Genomic DNA, 26,155 nt, shown 5'->3' with positions numbered 1-26,155 from the left:
TTCCGAACCACGCATATTGCATTGACGTGTTCCAGCATTATTCAGAATTGAGAAATCTTGCTTTCGAGTTTATTAAAATTGCAAGAAAGATGCCACCAAATAAATTTGATTAACACTTTTAGCTTGTTCAGTGCGGAACACTTGAAGACATTGCGATTGTTGATGTGTTGTGCGTGGTGATAAGTGTTTTGGAGCCAAGAGTTTTTTCGATACTAAAATTTTGTAACTTTGTAACATTTGGTGTCAAACTTGTGAAACTTTAATACATTTAACGTAAAAAGCTTTTGAATTTAGAGCCATTATCTGCTCGATGTTGGTAATGAGATTCTGATAAAATAAAAACAAACATTAAAGCTCTTTGTTGTTGTTACGCACATTATTCACATGATGATAAATGTTTCTGAGCTAAGTCTTTTTCGATACTAAAGATTGATTTTTTTTGGAAACTTTTCATGTCAAACTTGTTAAATTTCAATAAAATTGCATTAAAAATATTAGAATTTAGAGCCAGAAAATGAGATGCCGATGAAATAAAAACAAACTTTAAAGGTGTGGTTGATTTTCGTACTCCCAAGATGAGTTTCTGTCATTAAGGTGTCGCACGCTTCACTGGGATTAGTAATGGGGTCTACTCCCCAAACTCTCATTCTCGTATTCAAAATCTCCCCAGAGAAATGTAGCGGTGTGAGAATCGAGTGGTTTTTGTCACCATCGTAATCACAATGTGTTATCTTTTGGGAATTCGTCGGTTAAAATTGGGGGTATTTTATAGTTTAAGTGGAATCTTTTCAAGTCACTTTACTCGATGTTATCACCTGGATTGATTACCTGTACTTTTAGTGGCTTTAAAAAAATTCTTTTTTAATCTGATTTGTGACTTTCATCAGACACTTTGCCAGCAAAGCAGCAGAGGTGTTTGATTTTGAGTAAATGTGATATCAGATTTGATCCGCCTGACAAATCCAATTTCAGCATTACCTTTTGCCTGAATTGTCGCTAACTTTGCCAAAAAAAGTACCCTAGGAAATTTTTTCCAGGTGGTGAAGTTAGTAGTGTTTTATGGTATTGCCTGAATTGCCATTAGAACTACCATGCAATTCTCCTTTATATTGGCTATTTTGAATGCATCCTTGTGATGTCTCTGTCTAGCTTTATTGAGAGTGCTGTCTCTGAATTAGCCATATATGCCATGGCAATTCCATCACCGACTACTGGTATTTATTACTCGTTGGAAAAAGCAATCAGTTATGATTGAACAAAATCCACAGTAATTGATATTTTTCAGACTGGAACAATTAATTACTATCTAATTTATTACCTAATTTGTTTAGTTCTCTCTCTGGAATGTGACGAGGACCGGTTGTCATGACGATATCACATAGCCTGATGGAATTCATTTCATGAGTCAAAGTCTTCTTTGTTTGCTTGTTGGGTAATTTTGATTTATCGTGCGCTCTCGTGCTGACTTGCTGACTGTCTCCCTCTTGGGAGTAGGAATCAAATATTTAGTTGCCGTCATGGATCTACTGCAAGTATTTTCACCCAGAAAGTAGAATTATTATTATTATTATTATTATTATTAAAACAATTTATATAGCGCCTTTTGTAAAACACTTCAAGGCGCTTTACAAAAAAAAAAAAAAAAAAAAAAAAAATTCAATGCATACAATAATTTTGCTGTAAAACAATAATAGATAAAACTGAGACTATAAGACATTAGGTAAGACAATTAGAGAAAAGATGACTATAAAACATTCTAGAGTGCATTGTCACCGAAAAAGTGCTTTATTGCCCCAGTACAATTACAGCTACAGTGCAGAAAACACCATACAGCACACATTGATACACACAGGTTCTATAATTGTACCGAGGCTATAGTTGCACCAGCTTACCTTATATTCTCCCTTGATGGCCCTTGATGGTCAGTCATTACCAAGAGGAAATTGAAGCAATCAGTTACTATCAGTAACTATCTTTGAGTATCGGAGGATAATGACAACTTGCAAACCATTCTTTTGAAATGCCTAAAGTCGTTTGGTTATTTGATGGAATAAGTAAAACTTGTGGCCAAGAATTGGAGAAGATAACTTAAAGCATTATGTATTAACCACCCTTAGGAATCAGCACTGACCTCTGCAAGGATTTTCTACCTCTCCGTGTCAAGGCTATCAATAACCTCTTGGGGTGAATGCAGCCTTTGGTCTAGGAATAGGAAAAGATAAAGCAATATGTATTGACCACCCTAAGCAACAACCTCTACAAGAATTTTTCCAACCTCCGAGTCAAGGCCAACAGTTGAAATCAGTCTTGGGCTTCAGTTATTGTAAGAAAGAAGTTGCACGTGTGTTAGTAATCAAAGCAAACATCCCAATGTTTCTGTTCAAAAACCAAAGATGAAACTTCGCAGTAATATAAGCTCATGCCGCAATATTGTGTGCCACTTTCACGAAAAAACATAGAACATGTCAAATGTGACTGGGACTGTACATTGCCTTTGTTTCTTTGTCAAATTACATGATGGAGTTTTCAATGGGTTTTCACTGCCGTCTGCCAACTGCTGTTCTATCAATAGAATTGAAAAATGAAAAAAAGAATGAATCATTGCCTCGTTATAAAAGGCAGTTGAGGTTGATTCAGCCATAAATCAGTTTGGCTACATGTATATGCTATATTGCTTGGCATTTTTGAAATTCTGTTTGTTGCATGGTTTATTGACAATTTCTTGTAGAAGTGTTCGTGGATATTCCTGAATTTGTGTCAGGTGTGACTTTTTCGAGTAATTTGGGAGAAAGCGAAAATTCGCCAAACAAAGTGACGATTCCTGTTTGTTCTGTATTTATATAAAAATTGCCTCAAAAATTGGATATCGGCTCTATTAGAAATCTTATGTCATGTACATTGTACATTTCAAAATGTTAAAATATCTGTACTGTCTTAAAAACATAAACTGATTGCACATTTGGCAAATCCCAGAACTTGAATTCTTCATTGCACGTTCTATCAACAATTTGTGTACACTTTTGGATGTATTCCTCTGACACCTTTTGATTGGAAATGATAAACAGAGTATTAGTGGTGACCATCATGACTCCAACAGAGCCTAACCAAAAGCATTTTTTAGCAAAATTATCAAACATCCCGACTGCCAGAGTTAATTTTCAATACCAAACATCGCAATTTATTGGCAGGCCCAGCGTCTCATCTCTCAGCTCGATCCAAATATTGACATGTGCGTGTCAAACATATTGAGCCATCGACACGCAGATATACGAACCAAATCCACTTGGTGGCAAGCTTACTTTCCAGCCTTTCTTTATCATAAGACGCGATCATGGGCATTTCAATTCGGCAGGCATACTGCCTGGTCTATCAACCTGTTTTTCCCTCAACCTCCTGTTTTACTTTGGCCGCGACTGTTCTCAGTTTATATTCTTTGGATGTACGTCTGAGGCTGTGGAATCCACTTTATTGCCAATTCAGGGATTTTTATTGCCAATCTAAGGATCTTGTTTTGCCAGGAACAAATTTCAGGTCTCTAAGGCAACACTGTTATATTTCCCTCATTTGCTTGGATCTAGTGCGATGAGGTTTGCCTGCCATATTTTCATCCCGTTCGACTTGCCTCATCTTATTTGGTGTCATCATGGACTCTTCGCGTTTGTTGCCATTTTTGCTTGCAAGAAAGATTGATCTTGTCAACACATTCCTTCACTCTTTTCCATATGTTGATTGTGGCCCTTTTTACCTTTTCGTGCTAGGATTTCATTCGATGGATGGTCTTTGTAAGGATGCATGGTAGTTTGTGGATTTTCACTTTCGTGACCAAATTTGTATTTTCTTCCTCTGGATAGACTTTTGGGTAGTTATTCGCCATGCTGCATGTTTCTGGCGTTACATGTAAGATTGCAAAGGTTACGAAGATCTTGCCGATGGGCAATTTTCACTCCCTATGAAAACGGGTCATCTCCATGCCTAAATTGCAGATTATATACATGTAGCCACGAATATTTCATGGTTGAGAGTAGGTGACATTTGTCTTGAGCAAATGGTTACCAAAGCTGCTCCCGAATTCGAAATGACCCTTTATCATTTTTATAGCCAGGCCACTTTCGGTACTTGTAGACCAATCTTCCTGGTTTACTGGCACTTACTTCTTAATGATTGAAGAAAGAGTGGCCCATTGGCAAGGTCTCTGTAACCTTTGTAAACTTAAGTTCAGGATCTGCCTCGTGCAAGTTCAGGATGCACCTTATAATGCAGGATGTTTCTGAGCGACTTTTCCTGACTGATTTGATGACCTGGGGTGTTCCTCATTCTATGGACGAGTACATTGGTCTGACATGGACCATTGTTCTTGCAAAGAAGTCAGATTGACACCCTGAGATCAGATACGCTGCAGAAAAGTGATATGTGAATTTTCAGTGTGTTCGGAAATCACTGGGGATTTCTTCTTGTTGGATGTATTGGGAATATAGTCTTGGTTCAGATGTGTCAGGATCGTCAGATATCTGTAGTTAAGTGTTTGGAAATCACCTCAGATTTGAGTTTCGAGGGATATGGCTGGATTTTTAGGCAACGGTATGTGCAGAAGTGATTTTGGATTAGGAATTTTTATGAGATGTTAAATTGACTGGAATTCAAAGGTCTTAACAGAAAATCACATTTGGAGATGTTGTGTCTGAAATTAACATGATAAAGTTTGAATGTACAAATGTATCTGAAAATCTCATGGGATTTGAACTTCCATAACACAAATATAAAGTTTCTTAATAGTCAAAGTGCAATTGAAATTTGACAATTAACTCGATTAACTGTGCTCTGAAGTTTTAAGGCTAATAAAATTTGTTTATTTACGGCATCATTGGGTGGTGGTTGCATCAAGTCCCAATCTTCGTTGCGAGTTCATATGATGAAAATATTGCTAAATCAGAATACGTCTCACCGAAATGGAGCCTGAATGCCAATGCAAAAGATGACATTGAACACCATTGACAGTCAGTTACAATGCATAACAAACTCGGAATTGCGATAAGTGCACCCGCCTCTCGGGAATAGTTGATGGATCATGGATCGGCAGGATGGTCGTATGGTCTCAACTTCGATAGATGTACACGATTCGTCAACTAAGCTTGCTCTTTGTGGCTTCATGGTTTCCGCACTGTATTACATGCAGGTTAGACACAAGGAGAGGATTAATGGTCTTCAGTACAGGAGTTATGTAAGTCAATTGCGTCCTGGTGAAATATTTTGTCAATTTCAAATGTCACTGATAATATTTTTTCTTGTGCAGGTCGTCTTGATGTTGATAGTTTAAGTCGGCAAGATACTATCTTGCATTATATATTCTGTATCCTGTATCATAACATTCCTAATGCATGAAGCATGTCAGTCCTAAGGGTGTCCTTAAGAGAGAGGTTCTACTGTTTTTGTTTCAGTTGAATACAGAATAGACTTGGCTGGCATTTACTATAATTTCACTGAAATGATGTTGAACATTTTCTTTGCAGTTAACTTCACTGGGTTTGAGTAGTGGACTTTTGAGTTAACCAGCTCTTTACTCACGATGCATTCCCTCTTTTTCGTTTCAGTTGAATACAGAATGGACTCAGCTTGAAATTATCGAACTTGTTAATGATGGATCTGGCCTCGGTTTCGGTATCATTGGTGGAAAAAGCACAGGCGTTGTCGTCAAAACTATCCTCCCTGGAGGTGTGGCTGATCGAGTAAGTTTTCATGTGTTTCTTTATTGTCTGCTTGGGTCGTATGACAAAAATTACCCTACATAGATACAGACATATATAGACAAATATAAGATAGGCTTGATTGCATCCCAGCTCTTACTGTTAGACAACTCTGTTCTACCTGCAAACGAGCAATACTTTGGACATCACTGTGCATGATCATAGTGCCATCCTTTCACACCTTGGCCTGGAAACATGCTCCTACTTCTGCGTTTCAGGGAGTTTAAACATGACCAAAAGCTCAGAAATACTAAATGTTGATTGCATTACAGCAATGTCTTTTCTTTTCACAAATAGGATGGCCATCTTCGCAGCGGAGACCACATCTTACAGATCGGTGAAGTCAACGTCCGTGGCATGGGATCGGAGCAAGTCGCCGCCGTTCTCCGCCAAGCGGGAAGCCATGTCCGTCTCGTTGTCGCCCGTGCCATCCACGAACCCCCTCCAGTCCAGAACCCAACCGCCCCTATCATACCAACCCATCAACTCGACGAGCATCTGCAGAGACTGTTTTCGGCGGATAGCACGGAGCACCTCGACCAGTATGAACACTACGCAAACGATCGGAACCACGATGGTCACGTCTCAGGCAGCAACTCCATGGGCTTCATCGAGCAGGCAGAGGTCCATGCTGTAAGTTGAAAAATATCAGTCTGCATTCAATGATATGCTTCAGTCCAAGTCACAATTGATATCTTTTCTGCTTTGCGTCTGTTAAGGCCAACGTATGCGCGAGTTACACGTCACTGACGCGCCAGAGTTCCCCTATATGAAAACAATTGCATGCTTCTGGTAACTTAGAATAGTTCCACATCCTCCATTTGATAGCTTGTTCCTGGTATCACATGTATCATTAGAATAGGTTACTTGGAGCAACACTTCCCGTATTAAAATTTGACAATCGTGCATGTACATGTAAGTCTAAATCTCAAGACCGTTGCCTCCAAAACATTCAACTTTGGCATATTATGATGCAACACTTTAGCAATCAACAACTGGATATCTAATTTCACTGAAAAAATTGTTGTTCCATGATACAAAAGTCATGTTTTTCTCTCTAAACTTGCTGAATGGTAAAATCCGGCATCATTAAAATCCCTCCATTATGTTCTCGTGTGACAATGGATTTTACAAATTGTAAAAGGGCTTTATTGCCTGGTTTCAATGTCTAATTCCATATAACAAAAACTTTGCAATAAATCGTATTGTAAACAAGATATTTTTGGCATTGGGACCTGCACCAATTATCGCATGATAAAATTCACTCATTTGCGGTAGTCATTGCAAGCACCTGCGACAAGAATCAGTCATTGCTGCGGCCTTTGATAAATATCAATCGCTGCAGACAAGATATCTATTTGTTGCTCATCGCCGCAATGCTTGTTACAGGTTGCTGTGACAGATATCTCTTGTTTGCAGGGAACTTTATCTCTGATGCAAACTGATATCTGGCAATTACTGACTTTTTTGTTAATAACTGGCTCAGCTTCCAAGATTATGCCTCATTAAAGCGTAAAAACTCTACCTCCGAGATGACTAAATGGCAGTTATCATAAAGCATGTTTGTCTTACGTTATTATTATTTTCAAATTTGTTCATCTGTCTTGTTTTTCGAAGTTTTCAAAAGCTGTCAGTTTTTCTCAGGAATTTGAAAAGTATAACTGCAAAAAGATAGACGTCAAATTGACATGAGCATATTATTAAAGTGTGTGCTGAAGCATGTCAATTTCATTAGCAAGAATCTAGGGTATTTTCTGAAAATGTACATACAGTAGCTGTGTCTCTTGTGCATGGAGTTTGAGCAGCTTGTGGAGTCAAGTCTCAAACAAGGGCATATTGCTATTTTCACAGGCAGTTGATTGCCAATGCTAAAAACTACTGACACAGTCATTTAGTCGATGTAAGGGTAGTTTCAACTGCCTGTGAAAACTGTTGTTGCATTACATTGGTTGCTCTTTTCTTACTCTTTAAATTGTAAACTGCCCGATTGTTGCGAGCGTTTCATTTTTGCAGATTTTGGCAAAGAACCCAGGTTCGCGCAAATAAAAATTGCAAGAAAATATGTTTGTTGCAAAATAAAACGTCACGATAATTTGACAGTTTACTGTGGTGCCTTCTTTGTAGCTTGACTTGCCATGTCCAAGCGATGCAGCGCTATTTAGCGCCTCAAAAACAAACGATTCCTGTCAAAGTGACCTGCGAATTGGCCATGACTGCAGACAAAAATGGTGATTTAACTAATCGCTGGCTGCTTTCCAATTGTGGGGTCATGGCTTCCTTGCAGGATGCAGCCAACAGAAATTGTTGGTTTGGCGAGCATGTCGTAGTAAAATGTGTTCTGTTTGTCCTGTGTGTGTGTTCTGTAGGTTTCAATATCTTCTTGTAGATACTCCTGCATATCAGCTTTTAAAAAATCATATATATGACGAGAAAAAATCCGAAAATCCTAAATTTCACATTCGATCATTTTGACGCTTTGCGCCGAAACTACACCAATGCATCATCTGTTGCTTCTCTCTATCCGAACAGCTCCAGCCGGCGTATACATATGAAGGCTATGAAAATTATCAGGACTCGGCCCTCATACAGGCCGTTCCAACGCAAATCATGTTTGACGAGCCGCCTCTCAAACGTAGCGTTGAACGGACTGTAGAGGCCAATGGCCTGTTGCTGTCATTACACCAGGTATTTAAGAAACATTTAATACATCATCACCATTTTTGAGTGTTCTCCACTCTCTGTAAACACCCGTTAGATTTTGTGGCACTTTAAAATTGTATTTTAGAAACTTAAGAGTTGACCTGTGCTATGCAGGTTTGGGCAGAAAGTTGTGCTTAACTCTGAGTTATGCAGGTAAGGACCTAGCAATCACGTCGTTTTAAAGAATTGTTTCTCTTTCTGTGAGACCGCTCCTTGTTGATGGTTTGGAGAACACTGTTCATGTCATTCTGCACCATTCATTCCTAGTTTGTCCCTGGTTTTGTTCTTGCTTGTGACATTTGTTATTTAGACTGATAACCAAAGTCCTCCGAGGTGAAAAATCTAAGGGGTCATTCAGCAGTTTCAACATTTTCACAAAAAGTACAGCGAGTACTGTTTTTCGCAGACCCCCTCCCTTCCCCCAATAGCACCAACTGTATGAAATGTTTATTTCTCGATCGACATTTGTCCAGAGCCTACAGATATTGCTACCCCTCCCCCAACAAGCATACCCTTTGTACTCTTTGAGTTCATGTTGAAACTTTGCTTACTCAAAATCGTGCTTGCTTGCGGTGATAGGTTTTGTGTTTTCAAAATATGTTGCACTCTTCAATAACATCTATGTTTTTGAATCGCTTTTCGAGCGGGCAATTTGTCGGTTGTTTGTGATGAACAAGTTGCCTTCAGGAAGCCCCCTAGTTTCCCGACAGGTGAAGATACCCTATTGTTAAACTTCTGCATTTTCGGTTATGGTGCTGATGAAATAATCTTGTTCTTGTTACTGCTATCATGACTAGTGGCCACAGGTTCTTTCAATACTTCAAAATTGCATCTTCAACTATAAAAGCGATTGTGGTCACGAAGCTCATTGATCTGTGCTGCCTGGTTCGAGGTGAACTGGTCAGCTTGCTGATAGCTAGCAATGATCTTAAATGAAGTTTATGGGGTAATTCTGTCGGATGGCATTAAGAGTGAAAAGCAGCATAATTAAACTTCCAGTAAAAAAATCAGGTTACAGTTCTTGGTCTATTTCCTGTTTCATACGAGTATATTCAATGCAAATATAACACATGATATGTAAAATCACAATTTTTCTTGTAATACCTTTTTTTCTCTCAACACTTCACCTTAATATTTTATGAACCCTTTTGACACATCACAACCTGTTTCCTTTAACTCCACGAGTCCAAGAGTAAGGTACATGTAACAACCTAGTATTTTAACCAGTTTGATTATAGAATTTCATGCAAATTCGCATACTCCCATTTTTTGTTGTGATGAAAAAAGTTAAGTAAATTCAAAAATTGAAGAAAAAAAACCTGAACATTTTCTTTATAGAAAGAAAAAAAACTCTCAGAGAAAAAATTCTCACACAGACAGTTCTTAATTTAAGCAATTGTGGCAAGAACAGCGCTTTTTTACTAACGAACATAGTCTTTTCCTTCTAATTGTATTTTATAACTCTAGGGTAAAGACGTATACCAAGATTTTCATTATGCGGCGGAAGCAACACCGTAGACTTTGCTTTTAATCTTTTTTTTAGGTTTTTTTCTCTCCCTTGACGGATCGGAAATTACCGTCTGCTCGGCTGATAAGTGCGCTGACACTGTCAACATTGCGGTGGCACTTGCGCACTCTTGTGTGCAGAGTTCATATAGCTAGAGTTTGTCTTAAAGGAACTCTGCCCCTTTGTAATTTTGCTGGGTAAATATTAGTGACGATTGGGTTGAACTATTTTAGACAACTGGAGGTGTATTTCATGGTTCTCATGAGTCACTTTCAAGAAGTGAGTGGGTGTTTTCTTTTCAATTCATCTTTCAACTCGGTAAAACCTGACTTTCCCGGTGAAAAACGCGGATCGGTTCATCTGAAGAATTGATGAGGCATAAACAATTTAAAGAAGTTGTTTTGCCAATAAACAGATTAACCATTTCAAAATATTCTTTGCCTGGTTTGGAAAAAAAAGATGAACTTTTTTGGTGCAGAGTTAATTTCAGAGACGGCTGTGTAAGAGAGAACCTCTCTGTTCAAAAAGTAGAAAATTGAACTTCAGTTTGAAAATTTCCAATCATGAAAATACATACCGAATATAAATTTCAACAATTCTGTTATGTGGACTAATAGATTCTAACTATGAATGCCAAGTTTCAGCAAATTTGCTTGCATGAAAACTGCAATGTTTATTTCTGTTTACCTGAGCCACAGTAAAATACATTGAGAACGAGTGGCATGGATCCTTTAATCAAGTTAATGTGTAACCGATATTTGTTCCAATCAATTGCTATTTGAGTCCATGCCACTGTGACAAATGTTGTTGACTTGGGTTTAAACAGAACGGAAATTGAACGATCAAGAGTCTGCAATCTTTGAGTCGACATCTAGCTGGGGAATGATGAATGGGGTAGAATTCGATAAATAAATGTATACAGAGGCTGGCATTTTTTCCCCGTTAGGGTTTTTTGCTCATCTGTAACTCTCTTCAGAATAATTTGGCAAGTCAAATCAAGGTAGAAGTGATCTTAGACTGTTCAATTCTCTTGTCAGCTGAACCTAGCTGTTTCTTGGCGGTGCTGGCTAAGATTTGTTGATAAAGCTGTCATTGGATATTCCCTCTCTCTCTGTAAAGCACTGTCTGCTTATGAGACTCTTGTCCACAATGGTGAAGTTACTGGTCAGTTAATATTAAGCATGGCCGTCATAAAACTTTGCAAAATGTGTCGTCCACCGTTATCACTGTTGTATTTTGTTACCAAGACAACAATGTCACATGCAGAATTGTTCCGAGATGAAATTGTGACGATAAGAAATCAAAGATTCCCCTCGAATGAATTCATATCGGGATATTGTGACTTGATTCGATGACCCCAGGGGATGGGATCGTATTGGGGACGTGGTATGCTGGGACTGCTTTAAAACAATTTGATGAGATTTTTCGCCAAAAAATGTGATAGGAACGTGCCTTGGAATTACTGATGTTGTTCATTGATTGCTTTGCCAGCTCATGTTCCTCGAATAATGGGCAGAAAAATTGTCGTGATTTTCATGAAAAGCGGTCAATTTACAAAAAAAAACGTCTGGATTTTCTATTTATTTGCGATATTTGCTCAATAATTTGTGGGAATTGCCTCTTATCTGAGCACGGTATTCTGGGATGCTGCGGTAGATTTGATATGCCGCTACAGAAAAGTATTTCTTTGAAGGAGCTTTCCGTCGTTATTAGAAGTTTCCTCAAAAACATTCAAAATAAAAACGTGTCGAGGAAACTGCATATCTTTTCAACCCCTTCTTTCACCCTTTATACCCCTGAGCTGACTAGTAAATCAATTGTTTAGATCTAACCTACGATCTGTTCGACCCGTTTGATCCCTTCCCACGTATTTTCTTTCAATAGCTGATGGGCACCCACACGGGTGTGCTCTATCACCCAAGCAATCTAACACGAGGAAACCAATAATGTCTGGAGAGTATTTACCTTTGAGATCCAGTGTCGGTGGAATTATTGGGCGAGTAATGAATTAGTGATTTTCTATCGTTTACCTCTTTGTCATTGTTGATAGAGCTTGGGGTATATTATCAACTGGCAAAAGGCTTTGGTTCTTGTTGCGAGCTGTCGTTGATGCTGTTTGCATTTGGAGATGTTTTTCCCGCACCTAGTAAGAGGAAACCAAACTGCTTTTTGCTGTTATATGCCTGGCTTTCACTTACATTACCCTGAGCTGATTTGTGGTGATGTGGTTGAAGGGGAATGCTGTTCAAACCCCCACAATTGGCGTAAGATTCTAGGCAGGCCTCTCTGTCAAACTTCCCTTACTCATAACCCATGTGAAGGAACAGCTACGAGTCGGAAATGCCCAGGTTGTAATTGGCCAGCTCATCTGAGGTGACTTCGGGGTAGACCCAGGGTTAATCGTGATGTAAGATGATGACATCTGCGTAGTTAATATCAAGATTACAAAACCTAAACTTTGACTTTTTTACGAGTTGCATCTACTCCATAAAATGGAAGTCATCCTACTAGGTTATGCTACATTCCCAATGGTTAAAAAAACACCTGCTGTTATGAATGTATGGCATCTCTTGATGGACAACTAGTACTTATCCTTAATTAAATTCACCGTCACATCGATTCAATTAAATCTATAGAGCCGTTCGTGAGGTGCTGTAGAAACGTGACATGACACGCAATTCACCTTATTCAAGTTGAGAAAAAATATTCATTAAAGTGTCAGGTTTTGACTCCAAATTGCATTATTGGTATTCTGTTTTTTTACGATGTGTGCTTATCTTCATGTGCATGTACATCCATAAATCATTTCGTGGGTCCAATTAAGAACTAAAAAAGACGTCAATTTCTTACTATAATCTCATCAGTACCAATATGTACATGTAGGTCTATTGCAAATGGTGTAATGTTGAAAGTTTTCTTAATAAAATTGACAATGAGAAGGGGAAGCTAAGATAGGAGTAATTCTCAATTGCAGTAAATATGATTCGACAGTAAGTGGCCAAATTTTCATGGACTTTTGTTTTCATGAGCAACCCTAATTTAAAAAGAAAGAAATAATTAGGATTGCAATGGTATACAAGTGAAATTTTGCAGTCCATTGTGAAAATGTTGTTTTTTTTTTAATCGCAAAACAACCAATGGAAATTCTGTGGTTTAAAGTCCATATATAAACAGCAACATTGGGAAAGGAAACAGCAGGTTAACACCCACACTAGACTGGTCCATTAAATCAAAGTTGATCCAATTTTCATCCTTTTGGTATCTCTTTCCAGCCTCCAGAAGATGCTGTCGAGAGTGATGTCCCAGATGTGGAATATTTCGAAGTGGAGCTGACCAAGGACAACCAGGGTCTTGGGGTCACGATAGCAGGCTACGTGGGAGAGCTACCAACGGGTCAGTATGAGTTAAGATTGAAGTGGGCTATGGTGGGTTGGGGTGGAGCTGGCCAAGGACAACCAGCAGAGTCTTGGCTTTACAATAGCAGGCACCCTGGAAGAGCTACCAATGGGTCAGTGTGATTGATTAAAGGTGACTATGGCGGATTGGGGATGGGGTGGGGCAATGTTTCTTGGCAAAGCTGATCAGAATCTTGTTGAACACAAAGAAAATCATCTTATCCATCACTGTTCTTCTTTAAGAAGGGTAACCTTCAGACCCACATGCAGTATTTTATTGTGTTTATTTCTTTCTATCAAATTTCTATGACATATTTCATACTCCCCTTGAGTTGCTAGGTCTGTGATGTAGATGCTTAAGGTTCACTTAACTGTATTTCCATTGAAACACATTCAGATCTGGACATAGACCCTGATTATGGTAAGACTTGATGACCTTGAAATGTACGTCAAGGTGAAATATTGGCATGGGAACACCTCACCAAGGCAAATATGCCTAAACCCACAGAATTATCGTTCATGCATGGTGTTTTTAAAATTGCTTGCTAAATTCCTCATGTAGCCTAGTTTTGATTTGGTGCACCGAAAAGAAGGATTTGTTAGCTTCCCCTGGACAAGAGCAACCGAGAAAAGATCACTATAAGTGTAGTTTATTTTTTGGGCTGAAAAAAGACAAGAAGTTAAAAAAGTGACACTTGTTATATAAGAATCATGTTAGAATCGGGTAAAGAAAGGTTTTGTGAGAAGGAATGTAGAGCAGTTCTGCACGATAAACTTTTTGATAGGGTTTTGACTTTAATTTTAATTTTAATTTTTCTGTGTTACTGTCAACATCACCAAGTTTGATGCATGGTTTTAAAATCCCTCTCCCTTGGTTCCTTGCTTTGATTAGAGATTGCATTTCCCGTCCTTGAGTTTTAAGGTTTCTTTTTCATGGTAATTCAAATCGGTAATTGGTTTTTAATTCATGTTCACTTACTGCTTAGGGGTTGGTGGTGTATGGGTTGAGTAGATGACATAAAAGATATTCTAGTATTCAGAGGTAGACTCATATTTCATTGAAATCGTTACAATTTAATCACATGTTCAATGTCAAGAGTATCGCAGTGTCATGTCCTCTGGAGCTGGTGGTAGCTTTTTGAATTCCTGCTCCTTCTAGCGATCATCTCCTACAGAAGTACAAAAGTAAAACTTAACTGAGAACCCAGTTCGGGGTTGTCATAAACTGTTTTCCTGTTGTTTCCTGATTAAACTGACCACCTGCTTAGAGGAAATTGGTGCCAGCATCACCTGCCAGGCAGAGAGAGAGAGAGAGAGCCTTTTCATTATTGTTTTTTCTTGATTTGTACACAAGTTGTATTTATACCAATTGCTTGGAAGCAGATTTGGCATTATTTCTCCGATGAAGAATTTTCTATTCTCGGCTGATTCTTTTAATGGTTTTAACTGGAAGATATAACGTCCTTAAGGATACTTAGCATAACCGTTAAGGATAACGTGACCTTTGTGCTTTTGAACAACCCGGCCCTGAATGTTGATGGATATGTCTCATTATTTGTGACCACCCTTTTTAGCTCAGCTGACAAGCTGAGCTATTCATATGAGTAAATGGTAGAATGAATGTCCGTCTGTCTGTCTGTCTGTCTGTCTGTCTGTCTGTCCGTTAAACAGGCACGTTTCAAAACTATGGCGGATAGGCGATAGATTTTCCCTATAAGCCATTTAGACCCTTCAGGACTCCTGAATAGACCAAGTGTGGGTCCGGCAGGATTAACAGTTTGGCCACCAGGGGGCAAAAAGCCTAAATCACAAAACAATTTTTTGGCGCTTTATTCAAGCAGATAGAAGCTTGAAATAAAGTTGAAAAGGACCGCATGCATGTAGGTCTTGAAACTACTAAGAGTAGTTTTGATTGATACTACCAGTTGGCGTTACTGAGCCAAAATCTGTGTTGACCTAGTTTAAGCTTGATTTGAATTTCCCGCTCTTGTATGACTCTGAAGGTTGTGGGTTCCAATCCCACTTCGGGTCAATTTTTTTTTTTTTTAATTTTTACTTTTTTCACTTGTAAATACATTTTCTTTACTTCTTTGAATAATTTGGTGGGCGGCCATCTTGGTTTTTTTTTCTATTTTAAAGCCTTTGCTGTATCCAGAGTGACATCAATTTTATGGTTGGTGTACAATAAGTCTCCTTTACATGATATCACATGGGCTTTCTATTTGACCTACTTTTCAAGGTCAGCCTGGCTCAGGCACTTAGATTTGACTAATAAGTGGCATATTTGTCACCATTTAAAAGTCTTTTTACTTCGGTATGTTTGCCTGATATATTGACAAAACTGAGGTTGAAAGAGATCTATCGGGTACTTTCCATGACCATATATTTCAGCTGAGCGCCAGGCCCTTGGGCCTCTTGTTATAATCCTCTATTGTTTCATCCTTCAGAACTATCAGGTATTTTCGTGAAGAGCGTCGCAGAAGGAAGTGCAGCTGATACCGACGGGAAAATTAACGTCAACGACCAAATAATAGCGGTATGTTTTTCATCCTATCGGATTTCAAAGCCGAAAGAAATTTTTTTAAACATTTTGTTTTCATCATAGCTGATACTGGTATTTTGTTTCAAAGATGAAACTTCGGCCTTCGGTTATTCATCGTTATGTTTTTCTCGTGTGCTGAAAAAATATGTTGTGTCTAATATAAGTTTTACCAGTAGAGGATTAGTTTACCAAGCAACCTGGAGATGGAAGTACGAAGGAAATGGAGAAGCCACAACTTCATAGATAGATGGCAGCATCATTAATGTTATGCATTATTTTACGTGTTTTGTCATGAATCTCTTCACAAAAACATGATAAATGAAGGGGTGTCACCTTCTAAATTCTTTTCTCAGGTTGATGATCAGAGCCTGGATGGGTTTACCAATCACCAAGCAGTCGAAGTCCTCAAAAAGACCGATCTGGTCGTCAAACTCAAGCTCGCTCGGTATCATCGGGGACCCAAGTATGAGCAGCTCCAGCATTACACAGGTAAGTCCTGAAGAAGACTGGTCAGATTGTCAAACTCGAGATCGCTCGGATTGGTGATGTCATGCTATTCGATCAATGCGTTACAATCAGTGTCATGAAATCTAAAACAAAGATTCTTTTTGAATCAGTTGTGTGATCAGATTGTTGCCTTCCTTGTGAAATGCACTTTGCTCTAATTTCTATTCTGAACAATGGTGTATGTTTATTATCTTTTCAGCTCAAGCGAGTCTGGCGCCCTCGTTCAATGGCGATGATGAGTTAGATGCAACGGCCGGAAACGTGAACCTTGATGACATTGACCTCCTCTCTGGTGAAGACTTCAGTAAGTATCATTCATCGCTTTGATTTTGTATAGTGGATTCCTTTTAGACAAATTAATGGGGCACTTACCAATTGCCATCACCGACTCCTGACATTGCGTGTTGTTGGAGGTTGAAATAGTCGCCCCACAAACCACTGCTTAGAGTCTTCTGCCAGCAGTAGAGTCAGACGTAAGCTTCTCATGTTTCTCACTTTGTTGGGTCTCTGGCTTGCCCTGTCCTAGACACCAGATACAAGGAACCTCAGTTCTAAGTCTCATCCAGAGGACTGTGAAAGCCTGGAATTTTAGTTCCTCGAAAGCCACGCCAGTTCGTCCAGAAGAACAATCCTGGGTTCTTCCCTTGATTAAGCTCGGGCCATATTGCCTGGTAGCCAACAGTGCTATAGCCTAAGATATATCAGGATCCTCAGCTGGTAGTGAAATGTACAAGAGAAGCTATCTGATACCAGTTGACTCCCATCCTTATAGATGGCAACATGATCTCTCGGGACGCAAGGGATGAATGTATTGTTGTGTGTGCGTGTGTGTGTGTGTGTATAGTGCTCATCTTATGGTCTGTTACCCAAGATTTATGTGTCTGCAGCCTCTTTCGTTAATGAGGATAAGTCAATTAGAAGCTTAATTACTCATCACAGGTATCACGTTAATGTGAAGCTAATTACAGCAGATTAATGGCCTAAGACCATATTTTCTGCTAACAAAATTAGCGCTATACCTTTTGGGAAATATTGGCTATTAGAGAACGATTTATGTGGCCATTATGGTTAGTATTGAGAGCGTTTTGAATGCTATCGCTGTAGGATGGAAATTAAAGTGAATTTTGCATGACCTTTGAGCCTTCTTGAAAATCTGTTTAGGAGAACAGAAGACTGATAGAAAACCAAACCAGTGACAGCTGTTAGTTGAATTTAGGTCCTGGGCTGGTGCAGAGCAATTTCAAATTTCTGAGACTCGGAAATGTGCCGGATATTGAAGATTTCTAATGTCATTTGCCTTCAGAGGTAGTCCTCCCCTTATTCTAGATCAATCTTGTGAAGTGCATGCTGTGATGGCCCTTGTCTAGCCATCCCTTTCTCATCAGAAAGATGGGGCCATGCTGTGATGTCGGGGTATATGATTAGAACTATTGCAGTTGATGGAAGTTTCAACTGGATTGACCTTCTCCCCCTCAGGGATGACCATAGATACCCATTTGTTAGGAAATTGAAGCGTTCAGCCAACCAATCTTTAGCTTTATAGTGTCGAGGACTACATGTCTCAGTGATGAGATGATGATTGAACCCAGATAATTTTGTCTTAACTGGCTAGGAGTATCAGCCTCTAAGATAAGATCATATTAACAGTTCAAGGATAGGCGGTTCTGAATGATACCATGTCTTCCCGTCTCTGTCTCATCAACGTGATGGGTTCTTGCTGTGATGACGGGTGTTTGATTAGAACTATTACCGGTAATGGAAGTTTCAACCTGATTGACCTGCCCTTCCTCACGGATGTCAGTACCCAGATCATGATTTATGCCAATTTGATGATCTGGCCTAGTTTTGGTTTTTGTGGTTGGTTTTGGACAGGGAAGTTATCTAGTAGTACCTCTCCCTGTAACGAGAAATGATGAACAGGTCGTTGATAGAATAACCAGGAATTGTCCATACAAATGCATATATCTAAGTGTATTCAATTTTTAGCTGATCACCTATTGCATGGCAGCCAGCTCTGTTAAAGGGAACTGGAACCGCCGAGCGATTTATTCAACTTTTCGACTTTCACCGCCCGAGAAAGTCAAACTTCCAACTTCCTATTCGAGTTCAGATTTGTAGCTCCGCCCCCCAGTGCCCGAGCATGCGCAGTTCAATTTGTTATTATTGAGAATCATGTGAGAATCACGTGAGTCATGCGATCTTTCATTCATGAGTTTTCGTAGTAAATTCCATAGTAGTGACATCACTCAATAATTGACAGATAGGCGCCATGTTTCATTCATGCCTCGTTCTGATCACCCGATACGCGGGAAATGAAAACGAGGTCATACGAACTGGCTTGGCGGTTTCAGTTCCCTTTAACCAATAGGCCATGAAGCTTCTTCTGTGATGATGACGAGTCAGATAGTCCCAGAATAAAGGAACTAGCGGATGTCAATTACGATGTAATTATTTTTCCCTTCCGGTGGCAATAAATCATAATTCTGACTCTGAGGTGACTTCTAGTATTTATTGCTGTGATTGATTGGATCGCGTGGGTGATGTGAGGTGGTTGCTGAGGTGCGTGTGAAGAGGGCATACAGAGGTGAATTTCAGCTACAATGTGTCACAGAGGTCTTTAGACATAACTGTTAAAAAACCTTTGTAATGTAGAATTTTAATTCTCTTGTGGCAGTGGTGGTCCAAGACTTCGACACAGTGCCACTGTTGCTATATCAATATAGGATTTTAAAGGTCTTTGATTGTGACATGATATTTTCAGAGTAAACCTATTCTATAATCCTCTCAACTGAGAAGCAATGCTGGTATGGGTACAATGTACTTTCCGACTGAACCTATTCTATAATCCTCCCAACTGAGAAGCAGTTTTATGGGTGTTTCCTCAATGAGCGTATCCTATAATTCACCCGACTTAGAAGCAGTTATGGTTGCGTAGATGAGTTGCTGTCATGCATGTCACGTAACCTTCAAACTCTAATGAGCAAAGATCTGAACCCACAACTCCTGGCATTCTCTACATCTTGGCTGCTTTGATCCAGACTAAAAACAACAAAACCTAAAGAAATATACGGAGTAGAATTTAATGACTGTGTCTCCTTCTGGTGTTCCATCTAGATGCATTAGTTAATTGGATTGATGTTTGGAGTTTTAGGGATTCCAGCAGTGAGGATTCCCATCTCTTGCCTTGGCTGATGTGCACTGAAGTTGTATACAGTTGTCAGAAGGAAGACTTATGCCATGTCACGATGCCAAGCAGTGGTCATGCAATACGCATTGTTTGGGATGCTTTCAGTATTAAGGGAAAAGCTTCCCAGGGAGAAACCTACAGGAGAAACTTCATTATCAGGAGAAGTTCGGCCATATGTTTGATTGGGAAGAACACCATTTGTAGTACCAAAACAGCCCAAATCTGCAAAAAAAACCAAACTTTTTCGCAATATCTGGGTGGGGGCAGCTACCCCTCCTGCCTCCCCCTCCATATACTGCCCTGAAAGAAATGTTTATGCAGCCCTGAAAGCTGTTAATTCTCTGTTCTCAAACAGATTTTCTTCTTCCTGAAAGGTAGAAGAGTGATTGCCCCCCTAGAAGATTCATAGGGCCACTACACCATTGCGAGCAAACAATCTTTCTGTAAAAGACGAACAAAAAAATATTGTACATGATGTTGTCATAGGTAATAACAAACCCACTACAGCCATAATATTCTCACCAATATGAACAACTGACACGTCCTGTGCATAATATGATCCACTGAACGGTCCCGTCGACGCGCTCTTCCGTCTTAGCTTGCCATGCAGTAGAAAAACAAATTACATCCCAGAATACGGACGGACGCACCGTCGAAGACTCACTTATATTATCGTCTCCTGATTGATTTATATTTCCTAGGGCATCTTGGGAGTCAGTCATGCCAGAGTCAGAATGCTAGAGATTGGTCTGAAATATTCTTTTAAGACTGTTCGAGAGTGAAGATCTAATTTTAGGATATAAAGGAGTTCAAAATTAAATTCTTCTCCGATATTGATCTGGTTATAAGTGACTGTATGTTATGGATGGAGAGGGTATGACCTTTTGTGATTAGCTCGCTTTAGATTGTTGGATTATTCTTCACCATGGGGACTCTCGAGAATATGGAGTTAGAAAAAGGGGATAGCTCGATGGAATGTGATTGTAAGTTGTTGTTGTTGTTGTTATTGTTGTTGCTGTTGCTGCTGCTGCTGCTGCTGCTGCGTTTGCTGTTGCTGTTGCTGCTGTTGTTGTTGTGTAATGTAAAAGAGAGGCTTTTGAAGATCCCACAGTGGAAACTGCTTGTCATTGGTAACACGTTTGCCAATATCACATCTCATGCTCAATGAAATTGGCCCAATAAACATGATTGATTGTACCAAGAGGGTTGCAACGAGAAGGGAGAAAGCAACATACATTCTTACACAACTGGTATACTTGTTGCTCAGGATGAAAGAACTGCAGACAATGTACAATGCCGTAGTGCAGTTGTTATGCACACAAATTTGCTGAAACATTGGCATCGTTGCAATTGATATTCACGTATTAACATAACTTAAAATTTTCAAATTCAGTAAACCAATGGGGTACAGGTTTTTGAGTTTGTTGAAAAGTTTCCTTCTAAATCTCAATGGGGTGCTTATCTGTGTTGGCTGAAAAGTCTTCAAGATTTTTCAAAAGCTCAAAAAGGGTACAATTCTTTGTAGCCTTTTTTTGGCGCCCCCTTCATTCTTTGACTTGGCGCTCCAAGAAACCCACAGCAGCACCTTATGATTTCTGTTGAAAGGGTTGCACCAAAAGTTCTCCTCGTTCATGCAGCTCTGAATAATGTTTATTTCGACGGCATCCTCCCACACGAAAACCACCATGCGGCTTTGTCCTCCAGATTCTTCTGTCACGCCAAACAGGCTAATCCTCTCTACCCAAGCCGACCAAACCATCATTCCTTGAGCATGTTGAGTTAAAGTGACGCGTTTCTGATGGTGTATGCCAGCAATGCATCAGAGAATATTGGCTTATGTTGTAGGAATCGGTTAAAAGTCCTCTATTTGCTTGCGGCGCCATCTTCATCTTATATCGATGGTTTTTGCTTGACTCTCTCGTCAAAGGATAAGAGATTGCTGTCGGGGATAATTTCGATCAAAAAGCGATCAGTGCTGATATTTTTTTAGCGGTTAATCCAACCACCATCCATAACAGCATGGTCTCAAGCCCAATCTTTTCCCACTAATTGGTTTAGGGAGAATCTGTTGTGCTTTCATAATTGGCATTAGATAGATTACTGCCATAGTTAAGGCAATTATCAAGGAGGAGAACAGGTCTCAGGATCTTGGATGCATCTTATCAGAATAGGCTTGCTCAAGTGTCTGTTTCGATCTTGGCTAATCCTCAAAAACTGACATGATCAGGTCACCGAGCCCACGAGGCAGATTCAGAATCATGAAGGGATGGCAAACACGCATACTTGGTGATCTTAATGTGTGCGTAGACGATGCCGGGGAGAGGGTCTCTCCTGATGACCTGTCGAGCATCATTGTATCAAAAAATGTGTGATGTCGGCATTGGACAAGACAATCCATGTTCCATTAACAGTGAATCGGGCATGCAGAAGAAGCTTTGGAGTCCTTGAAATTTGTCTACATTGGGCAAGAGAAGTCTCAAACCATGAATGAATTTTTACCACAGAATCAGGGTTACAGGAGAAGATTTGGAGTCTGTGAGCCTGATATATTTTATAAACAAGCCTTAAATTCATTAGCCAATTCTTGCCAGTTACAAATTATATCAGGTTCATCGGCTTCTATATTTGATGTAGCATTCGAGGTAAAAACTTAGGCATGGGGATGCACAAAATGAGGCACAATTTATTACCACATCCCATTAAACTTCCCGCAACACCGATATTTTGCCACCAAAACCAATGTCTCAAGGAGTATAAAACTATGCGCTCATACAAATCCTCAACAGTTTAATCAGTTAAGTGCAAGACATGATTTGGCAAGATTTCATCTGCTCAGGCACATTTTAAAAATGTCCCAGTGGCATGCTACATGTATGCATAAAGCAGACTCGTTTAAAGAAATGAATTATGCATTTTGATTACAAAAATAGTTGCAAAACAGAACCATTTGCAAAGCTCAACTCGAATGGGGTTTCTAAATTTTTTTTTCACCTGTCATACAGTATCATGGTGGCCGCTTTAAAGATGATATCGGTCAAATCTATAAAAGACATCAGCATCTCCAATTACATTAAAACACTGATCCGCTGATTTTCTTATTCATCCCTGTGCATAATCTCGAGGAATGGGCATCGATCAATTAAGAGATGCTGGCCATTGATTATCATCTTAAATGATTAACGAACCTTGTGTGTCCACTTTGATACCATGCTGCAGAGATAATACGAGATTTTATTGGTAATTTATACATAATTGATCAGGCAGTAATGAGACTAGTGGCATCAGATTTTTTGGACAACTTGAGTTCTTTGCATGGGTTTGTGAACAACCAGCGGTCAACTTACTCATCCACCTTGTTTGGATGGCAAGTATCCTGCATCCAGATTATATGATGAAAATATTCAATCAAATCACTGAAGGATTGGTGATCTCCATCACATATCACTAGGCAATGTATCAGATTAGATTATTCATATCATGCCCTCCAGCTATAATATCGAATGAGATATTAACTCTGTAAGGAGGTGGTGAGCTGGGTGGTGTCATGGCTAGTGCCTCCGACTTGCTAAAAGCGTTGTCAGTAGTAGGAATCGGCTGTAAGGTGCCCTTGCTTGCATGACTGTGTGTTGTCAGCTGTAGGAATCCGCTGTAGGATGCCCTTGCCTACATGACTGAGTGTTGTCAGGTGTAGGAATCTACTGTGGGATGCCCTTGCCTACATGACTGAGTGTTGTCAGCTGTAGGAATCCACTGTAGGATGACCTTGCCTGCATGACTGAGTGTTGTCAGCTGTAGGAATCTGCTGTAGGATGCCCTTGCCTACATGACTGTGTGTTGTCAGCTGTAGGAATCCGCTGTAGGATGACCTTGCCTGCATGACTGAGTGTTGTCAGCTGTAGGAATCTGCTGTAGGATGACCTTGCCTACATGACTGAGTGTTGTCAGCTGTAGATATCCGCTGTAGGATGCCCTTGCCTACATGACTGAGTGTTGTCAGCTGTAGATATCCACTGTAGGATGATTCCCCTCGCCTACATGACTGAGTGTTGTCAGCTGTAGGAATCCCCTTTAGGATGTTGCCCTTGCCTACATGACTGAGTGTTGTCAGCTGTAGATATCCGCTGTAGGATGCCCTTGCCTACATGACTGAGTGTTGTCAGCTGTAGATATCCGCTGTAGGTTGCCCTTGCCTACATGACTGAGTGTTGTCAGCTGTAGGAATCTGCTGTAGGTTGCCCTTGTCTACATGACTGAGTGTTATCAGCTGTAGGAATCTGCTGTAGGATGCCCTTGCCTACATGACTGAGTGTTGTCAGCTGTAGGAATCTGCTGTAGGTTGCCCTTGCCTACATGACTGAGTGTTGTCAGCTGTAGGAATCTGCTGTAGGATGCCCTTGCCTACATGACTGAGTGTTGTCAGCTGTAGATATCCGCTGTAGTATGCCCTTGCCTACATGACTGAGTGTTGTCAGCTGTAGGAATCCCCTTTAGGATGTTGCCCTTGCCTACATGACTGAGTGTTGTCAGCTGTAGATATCCGCTGTATGATGCCCTTGCCTACATGACTGAGTGTTGTCAGGTGTAGGAATCTGCTGTCGGATGACCTTGCCTACATGACTGAGTGTTGTCAGCTGTAGGAATCCGCTGTAGGATGCCCTTGCCTACATGACTGAGTGTTGTCAGCTGTAGGAATCATCTGTAGGATGCCCTTGCCTACATGACTGAGTGTTGTCAGCTGTAGGAATCTGCTGTAGGATGCCCTTGCCTACATGACTGAGTGTTGTCAGTTGTAGACATCCGCTATAGGATGCCCTTGCCTACATGACTGTGTGTTGTCAGCTGTAGGAATCTGCTGTAGGATGCCCTTGCCTACATGACTGAGTGTTGTCAGCTATAGATATCCGTTGTATGATGCCCTTGCCTACATGACTGAGTGTTGTCACCTATAGATATCCGCTGTAGGATGCCCTTGCCTACATGACTGAGTGTTGTCAGCTGTAGGAATCCCCTTTAGGATGTTGCCCTTGCCTACATGACTGAGTGTTGTCAGCTGTAGATGTCCGCTGTAGGATGCCCTTGCCTACATGACTGAGTGTTGTCAGCTGTAGATATCCGCTGTAGGATGCCCTTGCCTACATGACTGAGTGTTGTCAGCTGTAGATATCCACTGTAGGATGATGCCCTTGCCTACATGACTGAGTGTTGTCAGCTGTAGATATCCACTGTAGGATGATGCCCTTGCCTACATGACTGAGTGTTGTCAGATGTAGGAATCCCCTTTAGGATGTTGCCCTTGCCTACATGACTGAGTGTTGTCAGCTGTAGGAATCATCTGTAGGATGCCTTGCCTACATGACTGAGTGTTGTCAGCTGTAGGAATCTGCTGTAGGATGCCCTTGCCTACATGACTGAGTGTTGTCAGTTGAAGACATCCGCTGCAGGATGCCCTTGCCTACATGACTGTGTGTTGTCTGCTGTAGGAGGCCCTTGCCTACATGACTGTGTGTTGTCTGCTGTAGGATGCCCTTGCCTACATGACTGAGTGTTGTCAGCTGTAGGAATCCCCTTTAGGATGTTGCCCTTGCCTACATGACTGAGTGTTGTCAGCTGTAGGAATCATCGGTAGGTTGCCCTTGCCTACATGACTGTGTGTTGTCAGCTGTGGGAATCTGCTGTAGGATGCCCTTGCCTACATGACTGAGTGTTGTTAGTTGTAGACATCCGCTGTAGGATGCCCTTGCCTACATGACTGTGTGTTGTCAGCTGTAGGAATCTGCTGTAGGATGCCCTTGCCTACATGACTGTGTGTTGTCTGCTGTAGGATGCCCTTGCCTACATGACTGAGTGTTGTCAGCTGTAGATATCCGCTGTAGGATGCCCTTGCCTACATGACTGAGTGTTGTCAGCTGTAGGAATTTGCTGTAGGTTGCCCTTGCCTACATGACTGAGTGTTTTCAGCTGTAGGAATTTGCTGTAGGTTGCCCTTGCCTACATGACTGAGTGTTGTCAGCTGTAGGAATCCGCTGTAGGATGCCCTTGCCTACATGACTGAGTGTTGTCAGCTGTAGGAATCTGCTGTAGGATGCCCTTGCCTACATGACTGAGTGTTGGCAGCTGTAGATATCCGCTGTAGGATCCCTTCCCTGCATGACTGAGTGTTGTCAGGTGTAGGAATCCTTGGTAGGATGCCCTTCCCGGCATATGCTTAATAATGTCGGGAGGATGAATCCGCTGAAAGATGTCCTTCCATGTCCTATCAATGATAATGGGTCCTCCGTGGCAGCTGGTCAAGGTTTTAAACCAATCAAACATTCCAGGGTCAAGTCAAACTCTGGTATCACTTTGTGACATTTCGAGACTTGACTTGTTGAAGATCTAAACCAGTAAGAAATTCCTGTGCTGGAAACTGTCAAGATCCAATCTTTTAAATTGGTAACCACATCAGCCGTGTTGAAATGGCCATCCATCATGCACCTTGGTGAGCCGGAAATAGTGTGGATGTGGCTCAAATTGGTAATAGCTGGGAGAAGATTACCTTCGTTGATCACCTGATATTGGGGTCGTCAGGGAAATGAC

The 26,155-nt window shown here is 40.5% G+C and overlaps 1 protein-coding gene across 24 annotated transcripts in view; it reads left to right on the top strand.

The window, feature by feature from the left end:
- LOC135486577 (multiple PDZ domain protein-like) overlaps positions 1–26,155 on the top strand; it is a 242,447-nt gene that overhangs the window by 102,115 nt on the left and 114,177 nt on the right. For 21 of the 24 annotated variants that reach the window (XM_064769486.1, XM_064769484.1, XM_064769485.1 and 18 more), the window contains 8 exons: positions 5,589–5,723; positions 6,039–6,374; positions 8,271–8,426; positions 13,221–13,341; positions 13,741–13,764; positions 15,791–15,879; positions 16,239–16,374; positions 16,592–16,696. In XM_064769486.1, the coding sequence (XP_064625556.1) occupies positions 5,589–5,723; positions 6,039–6,374; positions 8,271–8,426; positions 13,221–13,341; positions 13,741–13,764; positions 15,791–15,879; positions 16,239–16,374; positions 16,592–16,696 (1,102 nt within the window). The remainder of the gene's footprint in view (positions 1–5,588; positions 5,724–6,038; positions 6,375–8,270; positions 8,427–13,220; positions 13,342–13,740; positions 13,765–15,790; positions 15,880–16,238; positions 16,375–16,591; positions 16,697–26,155) is intronic. The other 3 variants (XM_064769471.1, XM_064769464.1, XM_064769472.1) reach the window with 3 other exon arrangements.

This window comes from Lineus longissimus, chromosome 4 (genome assembly GCF_910592395.1).
Source record: "Lineus longissimus chromosome 4, tnLinLong1.2, whole genome shotgun sequence".
Taxonomy (NCBI): domain Eukaryota; kingdom Metazoa; phylum Nemertea; class Pilidiophora; order Heteronemertea; family Lineidae; genus Lineus; species Lineus longissimus.
The sequence above is the reverse complement of the archived record's forward strand: the minus strand, read 5'-3'. Positions and strand labels throughout refer to the sequence as shown.